The 19,854-nt window shown below is 40.2% G+C and overlaps 1 protein-coding gene across 2 annotated transcripts in view; it reads left to right on the top strand.

Moving 5' to 3' along the window:
• Kynu (kynureninase) overlaps window positions 1–19,854 on the top strand; it is a 118,790-nt gene that overhangs the window by 2,226 nt on the left and 96,710 nt on the right. The window contains exons 1-2 of one of the 2 annotated variants that reach the window (XM_075985305.1): window positions 4,476–4,494; window positions 7,589–7,770. In XM_075985305.1, the coding sequence (XP_075841420.1) occupies window positions 7,602–7,770 (169 nt within the window). In that variant the 5' untranslated portion in view covers window positions 4,476–4,494; window positions 7,589–7,601. Of the gene's footprint in view, window positions 1–4,475; window positions 4,495–7,588; window positions 7,771–19,854 lie in introns of those variants that run through there. The other variant, XM_075985304.1, reaches the window with a different exon arrangement.

Below are 19,854 nucleotides of genomic sequence, written 5' to 3'. Positions count from 1 at the left end.
GCAGCATTAGTTTAGTTTTTTCAGAGATGTATGCCCAAGTCGTAGTAGATGCTCTACTGGTAAACATTCCTTGAATTGATGCTTGAATAACTGTCATTTTTTGCACACTTAGAAAGTCTCTACATTTACTCAAACAAATTCTTGCCCATTGTTTTCGCATAATGAGTTTCTGTACATTGAAATATGTATAAATAACCAGGAAGACGGTTTTTAGATTGCTGTTGTCTAAGGCATGGTCTTCTGATATAGTGCGAGCTGGCCTGGGACTCACTATCTGGCCCAGGGTGATGTTGATTTCAAGGTAGGCCTCAGCCTCCATGGTGCTGAGACTGCAGGCCTGAGCAAACATTCCCGGTTTCATTTAGGAGTATTGCGCCAGCCTTTCGCAGGCTGGAGGAGTGAGAGCAAGGTTAAATTGTGGCCACAGAAGATGTCAGCAGTGTTAACAGATGCTCCTGTGAGGATAGCAGGGTGCTGTTTGGATCTGACAGCAAATTCATCTCAGAATTGAAAGAACCTCTCCCTCAGAACTCATATCTCCCCAAAGAAATATAACGTGCCAGCACTCCAGTTAAAATGCCAACATAAGGCAAACTCTTGTCTCCGAATTTCACTAAAGGTGTTTCTCTAATTGGTCTTCCTATGTCAGAGTGGGAGAGGGTCGCTTCTCCCGGGAACAGGTCATTCCTCATGTCACATAATTCACTGAGCTGTTTGTTTGGCTTCTCCTATTCAGCTGTCATTTTACCCTTAGGGGAAAGCCTGCATACATAAGCAACATTGCTTAGCAATGGGGTAACCATCATGAGAAAATAAACACGGTACCGTGCTGGTAGAATAGACTTTAACAGAGCCTGTAACAACTCCCTGCAGCAGGTCTGTGTTAAGGACACACTAAACAGAAAGGACAAAGAACAGCCATCAACAGCTTTACAGAGCTCAGTGCATGGAAGCGTTCTATGACATTCCACACAGGACCAGCCTGTATTTGTTCCCAGCCTTCACTGTTTAGCCACAACTGCTCGGCTCAGTGACTTTTTTTGCTGCTAGCGTCACGGCACACTTTCCATGTTTTAATAATCAATACTTCTGTTTCACAGTGAACATAAAAATGAGTCTCTTCTGACCCTATGCTCTGGAGTCCCAGTATTTCACAGTTTCCCTCTGATTCTTTGAAATTCATGATCCTGTTTCTACCTGGACTAATCAGTGTCTCTCCCAGTTCAAGCTCCTGGAAGAGTTTGATGTTATGCTCAGTTAAATACTATGGCCACTGCTTCAGTAGAGTTACAGCAAATCATTCACAGACACCCATGCATGGTTAAGTATTTAGGCAAGGTCAAACCAAATGTGTCAAGGTCAGACCAAATGAGGCACAGTCATATCTATTTGTAGGTGGAGTTTTCCAGTCCAGTGAGCTGCTTCCAAATGACCACACAGAGGTTTATATTAATTGTAAATGCTCAGCCAGTAGCTCAGGCTTATTACTAGCTACATCCTACATTTTAATTGAACCCATATTTCTTATTTATGGTCTGCAAGGTAGCAGTACCTTTGTTAGGTATAATTTGGGATGTCTTTCTGTATGTGTGTTGCTTTTATTGGTTAATGAATAAAGCTGTTTTGGCCAATGACTTAGCAGAGTAAAGCCAGGCATGAAATTCAAACAGAGATATATAGAAAGAGTAGGCGGAGTTAGGTAGATGCCAGCCAGCTGCTGAGAAAATAGGACATGTAGAAAATGATGTAACACCATGGCAACATGGTAATACATAGACTAATAGAAATGGGATAATTTGAGATGTAAGAGCTAACTAGAAATATTCCAGAGCTATTTATCCAACAGTGTTGTAATTAACAGAGTTTCTGTGTGATTATTCAGGACTTTGTAGCTGGGAAATGAAAATGTAGTGTCATCTCCATGTACAATGGCATGTTCATCTTGCTTCTTAGCATCTCGTTTCTCCCTGTACCATCAGTTTGGTCACCCTGCCTATACTTTTTTGCCTGGCTATTGGCCAATCAGCTTTTTTTTTTAGCCGGTGAGAGTAACACATATTCATAGTATACAAAAGGATTGTTCCACAGCACTTATTCTAGCTTTCTTTATCAGAAGGTACCCCAGGAGGAAGCAATTTCAAATCAAGTTGCAGGTGCAACAAGAATATTCTATCTTTATCATCCACACATGTGCCTGAATAACCTGTGTTCTAGTTAGGATTAAGTAGAAAAGGAAGGATGGAAGATGAAATGCCACTGCAAAGCTTCTTTCATGCCAGTTTTGGGAAAAAAAAAACCCATTCTACATTCTTTTTAGTATAAGATGAAAAACAAATGTCACACTTGCTTTGCTCTTCATTGCAGATTCAGTTTGCAGTGGCCATAGTTGCATCACTCTCTGGATGCCCAAGGATGTGGAATTGAATGTTTTCTTTTTTTTATAAATTTATTTATTTATTAAAGATTTCTGTCTCTTCCCCGCCACCGTCTCCCATTTCCCTCCCCCTCCACCAATCAAGTCTCCCTTCCTCTTCAGCCCAAAGAGCAATCAGGGTTCCCTGACCTGTGGGAAGTCCAAGGACCGCCCACCTCCATCCAGGTCTAGTAAGGTGAGCATCCAAACTGCCTAGGCTCCCACAAAACCAGTACGTGCAGTAGGATCAAAAACCCATTGCCATTGTTCTTGAGTTCTCAGTAGTCGTCATTTTCCGCTATGTTCAGCGAGTCCGGTTTTATCCCAGGCTTTTTCAGACCCAGGCCAGCTGGCCTTGGTGAATTCCCAATAGAACATCCCCATTGTCTCAGTGTTTGGGTGCACCCCTTGCAGTCCTGAGTTCCTTGCTCGTGCTCTCTCTCCTTCTGCTCCTGATTTGGACCTTGAGATTTCAGTCTGGTGCTCCAATGTGGGTCTCTGTCTCTGTCTCCTTTCATCGCCTGATGAAGGTTAATATTCAGGAGGATGCCTATATGGTTTTCTTTGGGTTCTCCTTATTTAGCTCTCTAGGATCACTAATTATAGGCTCAATGTCCTTTGTTTAGGCCAGAAACCAAATATGAGTGAGTACATCCCATGCTCCTCTTTTTGGGTCTGGCTTACCTCACTCAGGATAGTGTTTTCTATTTTCAACCTCCTGAGACTGAGAAGCTTCTGTAAAGCAAAGGACACTGTCGCTAAGACACAAAGGCAACCCACTGACTGGGAGAAGATCTTCACCAATCCCGCAACTGACAAAGGTCTGATCTCCAAAATATATAAAGATCTCAAGAAACTAGACCGTAAAAGGCTAATCAACCCAATTATAAAATGGGGCACTGAGCTGAACAGAGAATTCTCAACAGAAGAACTTCAAATGGCCAAAAGACACTTAAGGTCATGATCAACTTCCTTAGCGATCAGGGAAATGCAAATCAAGACAACTTTAAGACACCATCTTACACCTGTCAGAATGGCTAAAATCAAAAACACCAATGATAGCCTTTGCTGGTGAGGTTGTGGAGAAAGAGGTACACTCATCCATTGCTGGTGGGAATGCAAACTTGTGCAACCACTTTGGAAAGCAGTGTGGTGGTTTCTCAGGAAATTCGGGATCAACTTACCCCTGGACCCAGCAATACCACTCTTGGGAATATACCCAAGAGAGGCCTTATCATACAACAAAAGTATATGCTCTACTATGTTCATAGCAGCATTGTTTGTAATAGCCAGAACCTGGAAACAACCTAGATGTCCTTCAATGGAAGAATGGATGAGGAAAGTATGGAATATATACATATTAGAGTACTACTCAGCATTAAAAACAAGGACTTCTTGAAATGAATGTTTTCTATTTAAGACTGTCTTCTATGCAAGAGAAACTGTTGCCATCCAGTCTATGTTTTTCTTAGCATATATGTCATGAACTCACAATCTTTTCTTTTCTCAATCCTATAACATCTTTAAAAATTATGTTATTACTAGTATAAGTAAGGTCATGTGCATGTTCCTGTGTGTGTGGAGGGGGGTGCCATGGTGGACACCTAACCGTCAGAGGAAAACTTTGGGAGTCAGTTTTGTCCTTTCATGCTGTTGACTCAGGGGCTTTCTCGTTGTTTCTACCAGGCTTATACTCTAGGCTAGTAGTCCCAGGGAATTCTGGGTAGCTCTCCTGTTTCCACCTCCCATGTTAGAGCAGGAGCACTGGATTACAGATGTGCGTCATCCCATCTGGGCTCTCAGAATCAAACTCAGGTTGAAAGACTTATGCAGGAAGTACTTCCACCCGCTTTGCCATCTCACCAGCTCCCTGTTAAATTCTTACAATTCCTCACAGAACATAGTGATTTTCATTTAGTGCAAATTTGTATAGCCAGTGTTGTGCAGAATAAGTACGTTTGCTATTCAATAAGTATCCCAAAGCCTTTTTCAGTCACAGTTTTCCATGACTAACATCTGACCCTGCCTATGTCACTCTATTTCCCCTTCAATCCTACAGGGTATTCGTTGACCAGTCTGAGGTAAGCTCCCATCCTGGACCTTTAATTTCTGAAATACTTTCTTCAAGTTGAGATATTCATCAAGACAAATGCATAGGGTCACCCTGATGTTGATCACCTAAACCATCTCATTATTCTGTCTCCTTAGTTTTTAAAACTATCTACAACATTTACTATGGCATTTACTCTCCTTTTCTGCCACAAAATGTCAACAGTGCAGGAATTGGCACTTACAGCCATCTACCCTACCTTCCCACCAGTGTCAGGAGCCACATGAAGGGAGCTTGGCAAGTTTATGTCTTAAAGGCCTAAGTGGATGATGCTTACAGAATGATTATGTGGAAATCAAGGGAGTCTAAGGAGGCCTGGTTATCTTTAACTCCTTTCTTATTCAACTTCAAAGAACTAAAATTTAGGGGAAATGTAAATCAATAAACCAACAAATGAGTGGAGTTAAAACATGCAATTAAACCTCCATTTTCAGGCCAGTGATATTGATAGCTCAATTAGTAAAAGTGCTTGCTACACAGCTGGATGTCTCGAGTTCAATACCCTGACCCACAGCGCAAAGAGAGAACCAAATCCTAGCAATTTTCCTCTGATATCTGCACATGCTCAGTGGCACATAGTTATCCCCATATGTAGGAGGAGGGCCTGCTTGTTTTTCCCACCTGCCCAGCTAACTTAGCCCCGAAATAACCACACAGAAACTGTATTCATTAAATCACTGATTGGCCAATTAGCTCTAGCTTCTTATTGGCTAACTCTTACATCTTAATTTAACCCATTTCTATTAATTTGTATATCACCATGAGGTCATGGCTTACCATCAAAGTTCTGCCATGTCTGACTCTGGCGGTGGCTCCATAGTGTCTTTCTGACTCTTCTTTATCCCAGCATTCAGTTTAGTCTTTCCTGCCTATCTAAGTTCTATCCTATCAGGCCACAGTGGTACAGGATAATTGTCTGTATTTTATCAATCCTGTTTTAAATAAACGCTGATTGGCCAGGCAGTAAGTATAGGCAGGGCGATGAGAAAAGGAGAATTCTGGGAAGGAGGAAGCCCATTGCTCCTGATTCCTGCCTTGACACTGAAGAAGCAGAATGTGACCTGCCCTGCTGAGAAAGGTACCAAGTTATGTGGCTAACATAGATAAGAATAATGGGTTAATATAAATTATGAGAGTGAATAAGAAGCCTGAGCTAATGGGCCAATCAGTTTATAATTAATGCAGACTCTGGGTGGTTTTCTCTGGGACTAAAGGGCTGGGGGACTGGGCGGGACAGAAACCCCAACGAGCCCAGCCCTCATGTTACAGAACCACGTCCAATGTGTAGTAGGCCATAATGCCACACCAAGGCAGTTTTCTTTATTCATTAACCAATAGAAACAACACATAGACAGAAGGACCTTCCACACCACCCATATACATTTTATATATAGTATATTAATTAGTGAAGTAAATTTCAGAAAAATAAATTAATAATAAACCTCCATTGGTCCCTCAGAAAGGTTCATCGCACATCCCCAAACACAAAAGAGTTCTAGATGGTTACAAATAGAATGCGGTTTCAAAAACCACCACGGAATCCTGTTTGCTCTGAGGTGATCAAGAAGCAGTAAGTGGTTAAGTTGCTCTGGTATCATATGAAGACAAAGGTGACATTCAGAGAGAACTTTCCTCTCCAGTAATATAATTTGCATGCTAAAAACTCTTGTTAAAGTTTAAGTTATCCATAAATTTAAAATGTTGTTATATGGAGAATTAGGTGTCTCTACTTTAAAAAAAAATATCTTCATTGTCACAGCTTAGTGAAGTAGCTAGCTAGAATGAGATGAAACAATAAATGTGTGGCCTTTTTTTTTGGATAAGAATGGAATAAGGGATAGGGAAATGGCTCAGTCACCAAAACTACTTGTTTTTTTTTTTTATAACAGAACCTGGCTTTGCTTCCCAGCACCCACACAGCTAACAACTGCCTCTAACTCCAGTGCCAAGAATCGGATTCCTTCCTCAGGCCTCTGTGGACACTGCACACATAGGGTGCATATACATATATGTAGGTGAACAATCATGTTCACAAAATAAAAATAAATAAATCCTAAAATTGAAAAATGATGGAAGGAGGACTGTAAGGGAGATGCCTCAGTCAGGAAACTATCTGCTCTACAAGTTTATTTCAGCTCTCCAGCACCTGCAGGAAAATTTAGGCTCAGCAACAGGCATTTGTAACCCCAGGATGAAGGGGAGGATAGAGACTAACAGATCCCTGGACCTCACTGGGATGACAGCCTAAGCTATGGGTGAGCTCCAGGTTCAGTGAGAGCACCTGTGCTAGGAATGTAAGACTAAGTGTGTGAAGACAGTACCAACACTGACGTTCAGTTTCCGAATGCACACACACAGATTTGCAACCCACAAATCACATGCACATACACACAGAAGCATATGCATGCTTACGTACACACATACATGACAGACATCAAAAAAAAAAACCCCAGCAACATGAGCAACAGTAGCAACAAAAAAACTTCTTCAATCTTAACCATTTTTGGTTTTGTTTATTTAGAGAAGGTATCACCGTGTATCCCTGGCTGGGCTGGAAATCTCTGCAATCCAGGTTGACCAAAAACCCACAGAGATTTGCCCCTGCCTCCCTGTTGTGCCACCACATCTAGCGTAATATTTCTAAGTTCAAACATGTCTAAGTTACTACTGTTGTTATTTTATCTGTAACAAAATCTTAGGGTGAGGTTTAAAGCGAGTAATTCCACTGTCCTTCCACCATCTAAGTTACAGGGATGGAACTTAGGTTTTCAGGATTGGCAGCAAGGGCCTTTACTCTCGGTCCCCTATCTCTGGCCATTTCTGTTTGTTTGATTGGGGTCGGGGTAGGTTTCAGGACGTAGCCCATCCTCATGATGTAGCCTAAGATTGTGTTTCTCTCTCAGTTATTCTCCTACCTCAGCCTTCAAATTCCAAGATGATAGGTGTGTACCACCACTCCTGGCTATGATTCCATTGTTTCTGAAACTGCAAAAATGGGAATCTGAGTTTAAAATCTCGAAAAGTGACGGTGGTTATATTGTTTCATCATTTTATTTCCTTCTCAGATATCAGCTTGTGATGGAGCCCTCGCCTCTTGAGCTCCCGGCTGACGCAGTACAGCGCATCGCGGCTGAACTTCGATGCCACCCGACAGATGAGAGAGTAGCTCTCCGCTTGGATGAGGAAGATAAGCTGAAGCATTTTAGGGACTGTTTTTATATCCCCAAAATGCGGGATCTGCCTTCAAGTAAGACTACAGGGAAGGGTTTTGTAAATCAATTTAGTAATTAATTTATCTCTGCTAAAACATAGGATTGTCATAAATCTTTGAAAACCATTGTTCTATGGCATAATAGAGCTCTTACAACTGTGTCTGAGAAAATAGCAGGCCCCTGGTGCTACCCTATCAACCCATCCACCTACCTGAGACTCATATTCTTTATGTTTCTTATCCTTCCTGAATACACTGCTCACAAGGCGCTTTCACTGTCAACTACTTCTCTGAATAATACAGCAGCTGATTGAAAGCATAGGCAGAGGCGTTTGCTTGTTCTCGGCACTTAAGGCACAAAGCAATGCTTTTCAAAGCGATATTAGAACATGTCTTATTTTGTGGCATCTCATTGATGATAGCGTGGTGCTTGTCTGAGAGCTAATGCATTTGTGGCTGGGAGTATTAGGAGGCATATTATGTGAACAGCTATCTTTGCATGCTGTAAAAAAGGCAACACGTGTCAGAGCTACAAGAAACCCACACTGCATTTCTCATATCACAAAATGGCCTGAATGGTTCTGTTTCGGGGAAAAAGTCCTATTTGTAAACATATGGAGCCCAGGCACAAAGAATATGAAGAATCTCATATTGATCTCAATTCCAGGTTGACTGGAATGAATCACAAAATCATCCTCATGTGATTTATACAGTTCAACTTCCTTTAATTTTCCTTCAAACTTAATAAAGTGGTTGCAATTTCAAATACTCAGAATCCAAGAACCTCCACTAACATTACTCAGAATAGGATTGGGTCACATAGTCTAATTTGGCTTCCACTGTATGAACACCCATGTGAAATGTAACACCTATAGGATCGATTCATGTGTGACTGCCATGTCTAGCATCAGCCATAATTTTGGAAAGATGAAAGTGGAGTGCAAACCAGGTGTCACAGGAGGAGTATTTTTGCCTCAGAGTTGGACACTTAAAAATAGATGAGATGTAAAATTTAGTTGTGGGAATTGTAGCATATTGTTTTCCTATGTGTTACAAATAGGAGACTCTGGAAATGAAATATGACTCAGTGATTAGGTGCACATACTGCCCTTCTGGAAGAACAGAGTTCAATTCTCAGTACCCATATCAATGGATTTCAACTGCCTGTAATTCCAGCTCCAAGGGGATTCAATACCTCTGGCCACTTTGGGCACCTGGTGCACAGACCCACACAGAAGCAGAGACACATATAAATTTTAAAATAATTTAATTTTTAAATAGAAGTTTCTTGCACTGCCTGTATAATCAGTTAAGAGTTTGTGTCATTTTCCCAACTCTAAGTATAATATCTACTTTGAGTTTTTGCAAACAGATCTGCTTGGGCAAGTAATGGCTGATTCTTAAAGAAAATAAAGAGTGATGGTACATTGATTCATTAATAATTTAAATTTGTTTTAATAACCTGAATTTCAGATAGTTAAAAAAAACCTAATTTATCAAGACAAAGCATGGTTTCCTCACAAGCAGCCTGAGGGCAAATAGGGATGTGTAAGCTCAGTCTAGGTTTCCAGCAGAATTGTTCAAAGTGAATACGCTTTATAAACATTTTCTTGCATACTATTATAGACAGGATCTGAATATTCATAGAGAGATGCTGGTATTTTTAATGCTTTACACTGTTCTGCAGGTTATAGCCAAACGTGGAAGGAAGGAAGGAAGGGAGGGAGGGAGGGAGGGAGGGAGGGAAGAAGGGAGGGAGGGAGGGAGGGAGGGAGGGAGGGAGGGAGGGAGGGAGAAAGAAAGAGTGGTAGGGAGGGAGGAAAGGAGAGAGGGAGAGAGGGAGGAAAGGAGAGAGGGAGAAAAAGAAGAGAGAAAATGTAAGTGAGTAGTACATGGTGGTTGTGAGGAAAGGGGCCATAAGACCAAAGAAGTAAAAGTAATGGAGGTGAGGGAAGGGGCTGAGCTTCAAGACACACTTGAAATATTTATTGAAGAGTATATTTAAAATTAGCAGACATTGCCCCAGCCCAGCTTTACGGTATAGGTTAAATAGCAGTGATATGATTCATGTAATTAGGCAACTACTCATCTAAAGAAAAAATACTGAAGTCTTTTGCTGTTTTACCTTGTGTGGTCCTGACTTAGAGTTCAGGAAGGTAACAGTTAAGTTTCACAGTAGTAGGAAACACGTGGGTACAATCGGAAGGCAGGGTCAGGCATGTCCGCTTCTTTAGGAGATTTTCAGTGTTTACCTAATATGTCTCCACTGAACTGGAACAAAAGAGTGCTGATAAAATGTCTTTTTCTTTATTTTAAAAAGGTTGTATTTAAATGGATGTGTGAGGCTGCATTAGTTTAACCAGTCTACATACATGTAAGTGCCCTTGTGGACTGGAGGGCATCAGATCCCATGGAACTGGAGTTCCAGTCTGTTGTGAACTGCCTAATATAGGTGCTGAGAACCTGGCTTCTCTGCCAAAGCAATAAACACTCTCCGCTGCCAAGCCATCTCCCCAGCGACACATTCATCCTTAATAGCCACACGCCAAGCTAACAATTCTAATACTATAAAGGAAAATGAGAGTGGAATCAGGGAACAGCTAACAGCTGGGTTAACAGTGAAATTACAAATTTGAGACTCATCAACATTTAGGTAACATTTGAAAATATAGGCTTGAACATTAAGAAGTACACATCCACCGGAATAAAGTTTCTGGAAGCAAAACTGTAAGCAAGAGACTGGAAAAAGCAAACTCTTAGCAGAGTAGGGAAAAGCAAGTCAGGGTACACAGAATGTGTGTAGAGAGACATTCAAAGGAATGAGAGTGCTTACTGATTTCCACAGTCAGAGCCTGAATCCAGCAGTTAAGACAATGTTATTTAGTAGGCTTAACTTTAATCAAGTCAATGGAGTGATAGTGGGGAGGTATTCTTGCAGATGTAATTGAAAGAACGGAAACTGGAATTTACAGCCATTCTCCAAGAATCTTTCCCCTGAAAAGAAGAAAACCAGTGATCACAGGGAGAGAAAGGAAACCTCGGCTGTCTTTGATCATGGCTGCACTTTAAGAAGAAGAAGCCGAGAAAAGTGTGCATGAGAAGTTATGTTTCTCAGCTAAGAAGAGTTTCTATTAGCTTTGTTATCTGCCCCCGCATTTTCAGCTCATGGGACCCACAAACCTTAGATAATATAAACTGTAAAAGACAGTCTTTGTTGGTTCTCAAGAGATGGGGATAGTGGGCAGGATCGACCATTTCAGATAGATATTTCTTGAAAAATTTTTATGGCCCTGTCTGATCATTACATCCACCTGGAAAGACAGTCCATTCCTTAATCTTCAGTGTGGGAAAGGATTAGAATTAAAAATGTGTTTATCAAGAATCCAAGCTTTCACCCAAGAGTGGAGGCAAGGTCTACTTCCTCCTTCAGTTGTTCTTTTAGTTACATTTCTATTACTACAATAAAGCACCATGACCAGGGCATCTTTTTTAAATTGATATTTATTGAGCTCTACATTTTTATCTGCTCCCTCCCTGCCTCTCCCCTCCCCCCTTCAAACCTCCCCCCCAAGGTCCACATGTTCACAATTTTCTCAGGAGATCTTGTCTTTTCCTACTTCCCATGTAGATTAGATCTATATAAGTTTCTCTTAGTATCCTCATTGTTGTCTAAGTTCTCTGGGATTGTGGTTTATAGGCTAGTTTTCTTTGCTTTATGTTTAAAAACCACCTATGAGTGAGTACATGTGATAATTGTCTTTCTGTGTCTGGATTACCTCACTCAAAATAATGTTTTTCTAGCTCCATTCATTTTCCTGAAAAATTCAAGATGTTGTTTTTTTTTTTCTTTCTGCTGTGTAGTAGTGTGTAAATGTATCACATTTTTGTTATCCATTCTTTGGTCAAGAGGCATTTAGGTTGTTTCCAAGTTCTGGCTATGATAAACAATGCTGCTGTGAACATAGTTTCGCACATGTCCTTGAGGCACGATTAAGCATCCTTTGGATATATACCCAAAAGTGGTGTTATTGGGTCTTGAGGAAGGTTGTTTCTTAATTTTCTGAGAAATCGCCACACTGACATCCAGAGGGGCTGTACCAGCTTGCATTTCCACCAGCAATGCAGAAGTGTTCCCTTTTCCCCACCACCTCTCCAGCATAAGTTGTCATCAGTGTTTTTGATCTTGGCCATTCTTACAGGTGTAAGATGGAATCTCAGAGTTATTTTGATTTGTATTTCTCTGATGACTAAGGATGTTGGAAATTTCCTTAAGTGTCTTTCAGCCATTTTTGATTCCTCTGTTGAGAATTCTCTATTTAAGTATGCACTCCATTTTATTTTATTGGATTATGTGTTCTATTGATGACCAGTTTCTTGAGTTTTTTTGTGTACTTTGGAGATCCCACCTCTGTCTCATGTGGGGTTAATGTAGATCTTTTCCCATTCTGTAGGCTATCATTTTGTCTTGTTGACATTGTCCTTTACTTTAAGGAAGCTTTTAAGTTTTAGGAGATCCCATTTATTAATTGTTTCTCTCTGTGTCCGTGCTGCTGGGGTTATATTTAGAAAGTGGTCTCCTGTGCCAATACGTTCAAGTGTATTTCTTACTTTATCTTCCATGAGTTTCAGTGTGGCTGGCTTTATGTTGAGGTCTTGGAGAGAGTAGGGATACAAGGAACATACCTAAACATAATAAAGGCAATATACAACAAATCAACCACCAACATCAAACTAAATGGAGAGAAACTCTCAGTGATTCCAAGACAAGGTTGTCCACTCTCTCCATATCTAGTCAATATAGTTCTTGAGGTCCTAGCTAGAGCAATAAGACACCAAAAGAGATCAAGGGAATACAAAATTGGAAAAGAAGAGATCAAACTTTCACTGTTTGCTGATGATGTGATGGTTTACATAAGCAATCCCAAAAATTCTACCAAGGAATTTCCATGACTCATAAACACTTTTAGTAATGTAGCAGGATACAAGATTAGCTAAAAAAAAAAAATCAGTAGCCCTCCTGTACACAAATGATAAAGGGCTGGGAAAGAAATAAGAGAGACAACACCCTTCACAATAGCCACAAATAACATAAAATATCTCGGAGTAACCCTAACCAAACAAGTGAAATACTTGCATAATAAGAACTTTAAATCTTTGAAGAAAGAAACTGAAGAAGACACTAGAAAGTGGAAAGCTCTCCCATGCTCTTGGGTAGGCAGAATGAACATAGTAAAAATGGCAATCTTACCAAAAGCAATGTACACATTCAATGCAATGCCCATCAAAATCCCCCAAAAAATTCTTCAAAGACCTCAAAAGACCAGTACTCAACTACATATGGAAAAGCAAAAAACCCAGGATAGCCAAAACAATCCTGTACAATAAAAGAACTTCTGGAGCTTCTGGATGCATCACAATCCCTGACTTCAAACTCTACTACAGAGCTACAGTACTGAAAACAGCCTGGTATTGGCATAAGAACAGACAGGAGGACTAATGGAACTGAATAGAAGAACTGGATATTAATCCACACTCCTTCAAACACCTGATTTTTGACAAAGAAGCAAAAAAAAATATTAAGTGGAAAGAAGAAAGCATATTTAACAAATGGTGCTGGCATAAACTGGATATCAACATGTAGAAAAATGAAAATAGACCAAGGCATCTTATAAAATAAATCATTTAATTTGACTTACAGTTTCTGAGGGTTAGAGTCCATGACGGAGGAGCAAAGAAAAACTGAGAGGTTGCATGACTGCAGATAGAGAGAAACAGTGGGAACTATATGAGCCTTTGTAAACCACAAAGCTGTATCTAAGTACTGCACCTCTTCCAACAATGCCACACTTCCTAATCCTTTCCAAACTGTTCCACAAATTTGAGACTAATATATGTTCCTATGAGGGCTGTTTTCTCTCAAATGCCCACAGCTGTGTATCTTTTCCCCTAAGGGAAACTTATTTTCAAGAGCATGGGGAAATCTTTTTTTTAAGTCCTCAAAATATATCATTTCTTTGGATGTCTTCCACCCCACAATTTCCAGACCACATACAGGACCAATAGACTCAAAAAGCACATAAGACTGTATTAGTGGTGAGGGGTAAGTCTGACAGTGAAACATAGTTTTCTCAATCTTCCTCTTAGATGATAAAGTCCCAAGGGATTTGAGTGAGAATAGCCTTGCATCCTCATAAAAATAAAAACCATCTTCTGTTTGTCACCATGAATTGCCTGTAGCTATTTACCTATTAGTGAAAGCATGTGAGATTTATCCCATTCACGGGGTATCTCAAGTGGTGTTATTTTTCAGGTGTTATTAAGTTGACCATATTTTTAAGTTTCATGTGTGTACCTCCCTGTCATACATAGAAGACACTATCATCAAGTAGCTGTCCTGGTCCTCTGTCTTTTAGGTTATCCAATCCCCAGGGGACAGTTCTAAACACATCTACATGTAAACAACACTAAAGGGATTCAGCATGTTGTATTTATAAATTTATATAGATATGTGTAACAATAACAATTAAATAATAAGAAGTCATGAAAAAAGAAAAAGATAACCATTGCTCTCACAGGATAATATCAAGAAATCCAATAGCAATAAACAGGACTTAATGAGGTATTGTGGTATGTGATGTTAGTATTAAGTCACTCCCAGCAATACACAAAGATATGAACTCATTCCATACTGAACAATAGTGGACTAGACACAGATACAATTTTTACTCAGAAAATATATAAACCAGATTAATGGATCTTTACTATGTGACTAAGTCTCAGTATTCAGGTACATGGGTACCATTTTACAAATGAGTGCCAGATCTCTGTGCACAGCATGAGTTCAGAGGCTCATGTGTGACTCCATATGTGAATCAGCCTGCTACTGAGAGAGGATTCTTTTTGTTTTAAGTTTTGTTCTGATGATGCTTGGCTACAGCAAGGAACTCCCGTCCTGTGGGTGACACACTACCCAGCCTCAAAGGACCCAGGTTCAAGTATCTCTGTTAGAAAACTGAGGCTTTTATTTGTCACGTGTTTTGCTGCTGACACTAGGGGCAGGAAAACAGGGAACAAGTTTGGGAAGTGTCCACATTGCTTTTGTCCTCAGAGATGTGGCCGAGAAACCCGAAACTGAATCAATACATGGCTACAGGGAAATCAGACGGAAGGCATCAGCAGAAAACAAATGGACAATTGCAATGTCCCGTTCATTCTTTAGGGGATTTTGCTCTGACAGGAACAGGAGTAGTAGGAGTCTCCTAGAATTCTGACAGACCACAAAGCCTGCGGTTAGGGCTTCTGGATCTGTGAACTCCTCAAAATTAGCAAGACACCCTGAAGCTCTTTTATAGTTGCATTGTATTTCCACTTCTGGCTTCCTAGTCTAATCTTCAGATGGCCCTTAAACATGAAGCTCTATCCCAACCAACTTATCACGAACTGAAAATATCCTTAAGTGAAAAAGGGCTTGAAAGTCAAAAACTATGAGCGGAATTTAAGTCTGTTAAGTTGAACCAACTCATGCCTCTGCTGTCAGTCCTCAAGAATCATTAGAAGGCCACTAGACACAGCACAATAGACGCCAGTGTCGTCCTGGAAGTACTCCACCATGTCAAGTTGTGTCTGACTGCTTCCTAAGTACAAAATGCAAGCAAGGGTTTCTACAGTGCGAAGGAAAGTAAATACCCATTGTACCAGACCTGAATATTTTTTTATATAAAAAGCTTTATTTTAAAACATTTTAAAGGGAGAATATGTTACCACCCTCATGTTTCATCTTAATGGCCAGGAACAGAATTGTTCCTTAGGAAGTTTGACAGGCAGAATTATATGTATTGGATAATGGAAGAAAAGGAAGCCTTCCCTTGCCTCTTGCTTTCCTTCTGAGGCATCTTCAGTTTTGACCTGATTCCTCAGAGGACTGTGATCTCAGATTTACGGACATGAGCGTAAGTCCCAGATAAGTGCTAGTCCAGAATGCTGAGATGCAGTTCAATATTGCCAACAGGAAAAACAAGCCAGTTACATTCGTATCACAATTATTAAAATTGGAACAATTTTACAATTATGGCAGCTTGTACCCAATGAATTCAGATTACATGCCTGGTTCTTCCCAGGGAAAGGGGGGCTCTAAATAATCAAAACATGAAGGAAACAAAGACAGTTGGGCCCTCTGTTTTCACCTAGTGATTGTAATATAACCAATAACCTTTTCATTTCCATCAACATGCAAAAACATTGTGCAGCTTTGACAAACAGAATACCCTTCATTTATTTCCTTTTCTTTCCCTAGTTTTGTCCCCTGCCCCTTTCCCTCTCCCTGCCCTTTAACATGGAAAGAAATTATCAATTTAGGTAAAATTGGAAATAAAAACAAAAGCAATTTATTTCATCTTTCTTAAATAAAGAGTTACTAGTTACAGAGTCCCAGTGATAAGGCAAAACTCTGGATCAGGACTCAAATCAGACCACCCAGTCCTGGAGAGGACAATCAGGGAGCAGCCTGAACAGAAGTGGAAAAGTGTCCTATGTGCAACTTTTATTGCACACTTGTCAGGGAGGTAACAGAAAAGTTAATGACAAACTCTATAGAAAAGCTCTTGTCATTATATTCATCCCAGGCCTTAGCAGGTGGACACAGGAGCAGGACACAGTCATCTGAGCTGTTATTGTCAAGACTTTGTGTATTGGAATCCCCTGCCTGAGCAAATTACTAAGGAAAATAAAAGCATTCTGTGATGTTCTGAATGGACAGGGTCCCAGTTCCACTTTGCGTGATGGTGTTGTTGTCCCCCAGTTTGCATGTTGGTCTTGTTGTCCCCTCCCTGGCCCTCTGCTCTTCACAAACACCTGGTAAGCAAGGAAGAGGGAACAGGTGGCCTTCTCCAGGTCTCATCTGTACAGCAGCCATAGAAGCCACAAAGGCTGTGCCGGAGGAGGATGGAATTGGGTCTCACGGAAGATTTGTACAACTTGGCCAAAATAAGACTCATTGCAGAGCCCTGTTTCTACCATTCCAGAAGCCTCTGAGGATACCACCCAGCACTGATAATGGGCACTCAGTGAGCCACTTGTCAAGAGCCGGGAGGCCAAAAGGCTGTGTGAAAGGGGAAGATCTTTATTAGCAAACTGATAACCTTGGGTAGCACTGAGGGCAGTGATCGAAAACCCATCCTCATATGCTCACTGTGCTCTCAGTGATTGTTCTCTAGGGAAGGGAAACAAAGACAAGGCTTAGGATTGTCATGGGGATCCATCACCCTGTCTATCTGGCTTTAGTTTATGATCATAAACTAAAAACTTCATGTCATACACTGCCATGCAAAATTTTGTTGGCACAAGAAGGTCACAAGTATGTAGCCTAGGAAGCAGTTTCTCTCATAATCTCAAAATAAATGTGTTATTCTTGGCATAGAAGGTAACCTTAGAGGAGAAAGACTGGATAGCTTCGAGGAAAAGAAACCAGAGGGGTCACACAACACGGAGTCGGCCAGGACAATGAGATGGCTGCTCCTTCAAACTTTCAATGGCTGGACAGCCATCGTGCCATTTTGATCAAAGTGGGACTGAACATACAGTATGTAGAAGGGTAGATTGAAAATTGAAATTCTAGCCTAGGGCTGGGCAGAGTGGTACATACCTCTAAAATCCCAGCTTTTGGGAGGCAAAGGCAGGCTCTGTGAGTTCAAGGCCACTGTGGTCTACATAGGAAATTCCAGGACAGCCAAAGGTCAGAGAGAGAGAGAGAGAGAGAGAGAGAGAGAGAGAGAGAGATTCTAGTAATTTCAAATCAAACAGCTCTGTAATAACATCTGAATCCCACTGTCACATAGCTACTCACCGTGTGATGTAGGGAAGGACATGCTACATACGAATTCTTTCAAAGCAAATAATGTATCTTTTGGAATTAAATCTCATATTTCATTTTCTTTCATTTCTTTTTCTTCTTCTGTGCCCTCAAGCCAAAAACATCACCATAAAACTCTCTTGTAGTTATCACAGCAATCTGTCCTAAGATGCTGTTGTCCAAACAGCTTTGGGGCTGACATGTGTCCTGAGTCAGGACCTCAGCTTTGACAAATTTGCCTTTCTGTGTCACTCTGGGCTTTGACATCTCCAAAGCACAAAGTGCTGTTCTCTGGTTCACTGAGAAAGAATGTCAAAACTGGACAGCAATGTCTTTTTTTTGTAAAAAAAAAAAAAAAAAGAACATGTCCTTCACAATAATTAAAGAATGTTAATTCTTTATCCTGATTTATTCTAATCACAGAAATTTTAAGGTTTTACTTTTCTGAAACTGAATGAATGCAAGTGTTGATAGTCACACTGGATACTGATATATAAATTACAGCAAGGCCTGTGGGGCATACATTCTTACCTCACACCAGGCACCTGGGAAACTCACTCACTAACATATTAATTCATTACAGAATCATTTTATTTCTAAATATTATATGCACATAGAAAATGTTGGCATTTCTTTAGAACTACAAGGTCATTTCTGGGTTCACTTCATAATTTTGAAAAAAAAATGATGTCGATTACAACAACAACAATAATAATAATAACAACAACAACAATAATAACAATAAAGGGCTGGGCAGATGGCTCAGAGGTTGAGAGCACTTGCTGCTCTGCCAGGGAACCTGAGTGTGGCTCAAAGCACCCATGTAGGAGAGCTTACCACCTCCTGTATCTCCATCGTCAGGGGATCTGATGCCCTCTTCTGGCTCCCATGGGCACCTGTACATGCTTGGCAGGCAGACACACACATGATAAAAGTAAATGTGAATTCAAATAATGATAACAGTAAAAATGATAAAGCTAATTCATGTTTTATGCATTAAACTTCTGCTAGATTCTCAATATGAGATTGTTACTTCTTATGTTTGTTCTGAGGAGACAGAATTGTTCTGAGGATGTGATCTGTGAGACAGCTGGCTAGAACCTTTCTCCTGGAGGCTAATGTGAGCCACTTGACATAATAGCATAAGCTGACCGATATGCACTCATCGTGTGCAAGGTGGAAAGCCTTTCTTTACAGGGCTCAATTATTGAATCTTAAAACATTTTAAGGGGGTTCCTCAAGTCTTATATTCCTGAAATTGCATGGCGTATTAAGTGGAGTGTAAAATATCATTTACAGCCTTGGTATTCCCATTAAGCTTGAGGAATCTGTATTTTGTTTGTTTGCTTCACTTTGTGATTTTTGTGTGTGTGTGGATTGAGTTGAGTGAAAGACTTCCTAGAGCAAGCCTGGATAATTTGCTAGGTGATATATTTTTTTAATGCTTAATACAGAGGTACTCTATAGGAACAAGTTCATCTTGATCAATCTTTGATTCTAGCTCAGGCACTGATATTTCTATTTTTAAAATAATAGACTAGAAAGTAAATCTAAAGAAGCACGTGAAAATTTCCTTAGCATTTACAGCATTTTAGAGCCATTATTTCATTAACGGGTCATAATCAGGTTAAAAAGCAGCAAGCATATAGGTATATAGAAATAATTTTATATACAAGAATATAAATATACTTACATGATCTGAAAATAAGTAGCAGTTTACCTATTTCAATTATAACATACCTGTAACTGATACGCAATGTACTTTCAATTAAGAGCTTGTGTGAACAAGTTTTAGTACTAAGTGAATGGTCTAAACACCTAATGAGCAAAATTTGTGTGTGAGGAAAGCAGTATAATAGAAAATTCATATGTATAGAAGACATAAAACTCTACTTACAGACATTAAAATAATTACAACTTATAATAGCTTCATTAGTATGCCTGCAAATATTAAACATCTATTTAATTTGAGTTAATCAACCCAGAAAAAGCTAACGGAGCTTAAGTCACTCCAAGGAGGCCCACTAGGGAAATCTACCTGTTGGATTCAGTCACCTCAGCAGAAGTTCTGAAAATCTGATTTGGCACCAGAGGTGGGAGGCAGTAACTGAAGACCTGAAATGCCAGCTGAAGGGAATAGGAACTTCTCTAAGGGTCTGGTGGTCCGTTGTGGAGAGACATTTCTGGAATACTTACAATAATTGCCTCCCCAGGGAAAAAGCTACTGTACATGCACTGAGTGCTGAGTTAGGTTTCCTTTTGTTCCTGTGCTT

This window comes from Microtus pennsylvanicus, chromosome 9, assembly GCF_037038515.1.
Source record: "Microtus pennsylvanicus isolate mMicPen1 chromosome 9, mMicPen1.hap1, whole genome shotgun sequence".
In the NCBI taxonomy this organism is placed as follows: Eukaryota; Metazoa; Chordata; class Mammalia; order Rodentia; family Cricetidae; genus Microtus; species Microtus pennsylvanicus.
The sequence above is the reverse complement of the archived record's forward strand: the minus strand, read 5'-3'. Positions and strand labels throughout refer to the sequence as shown.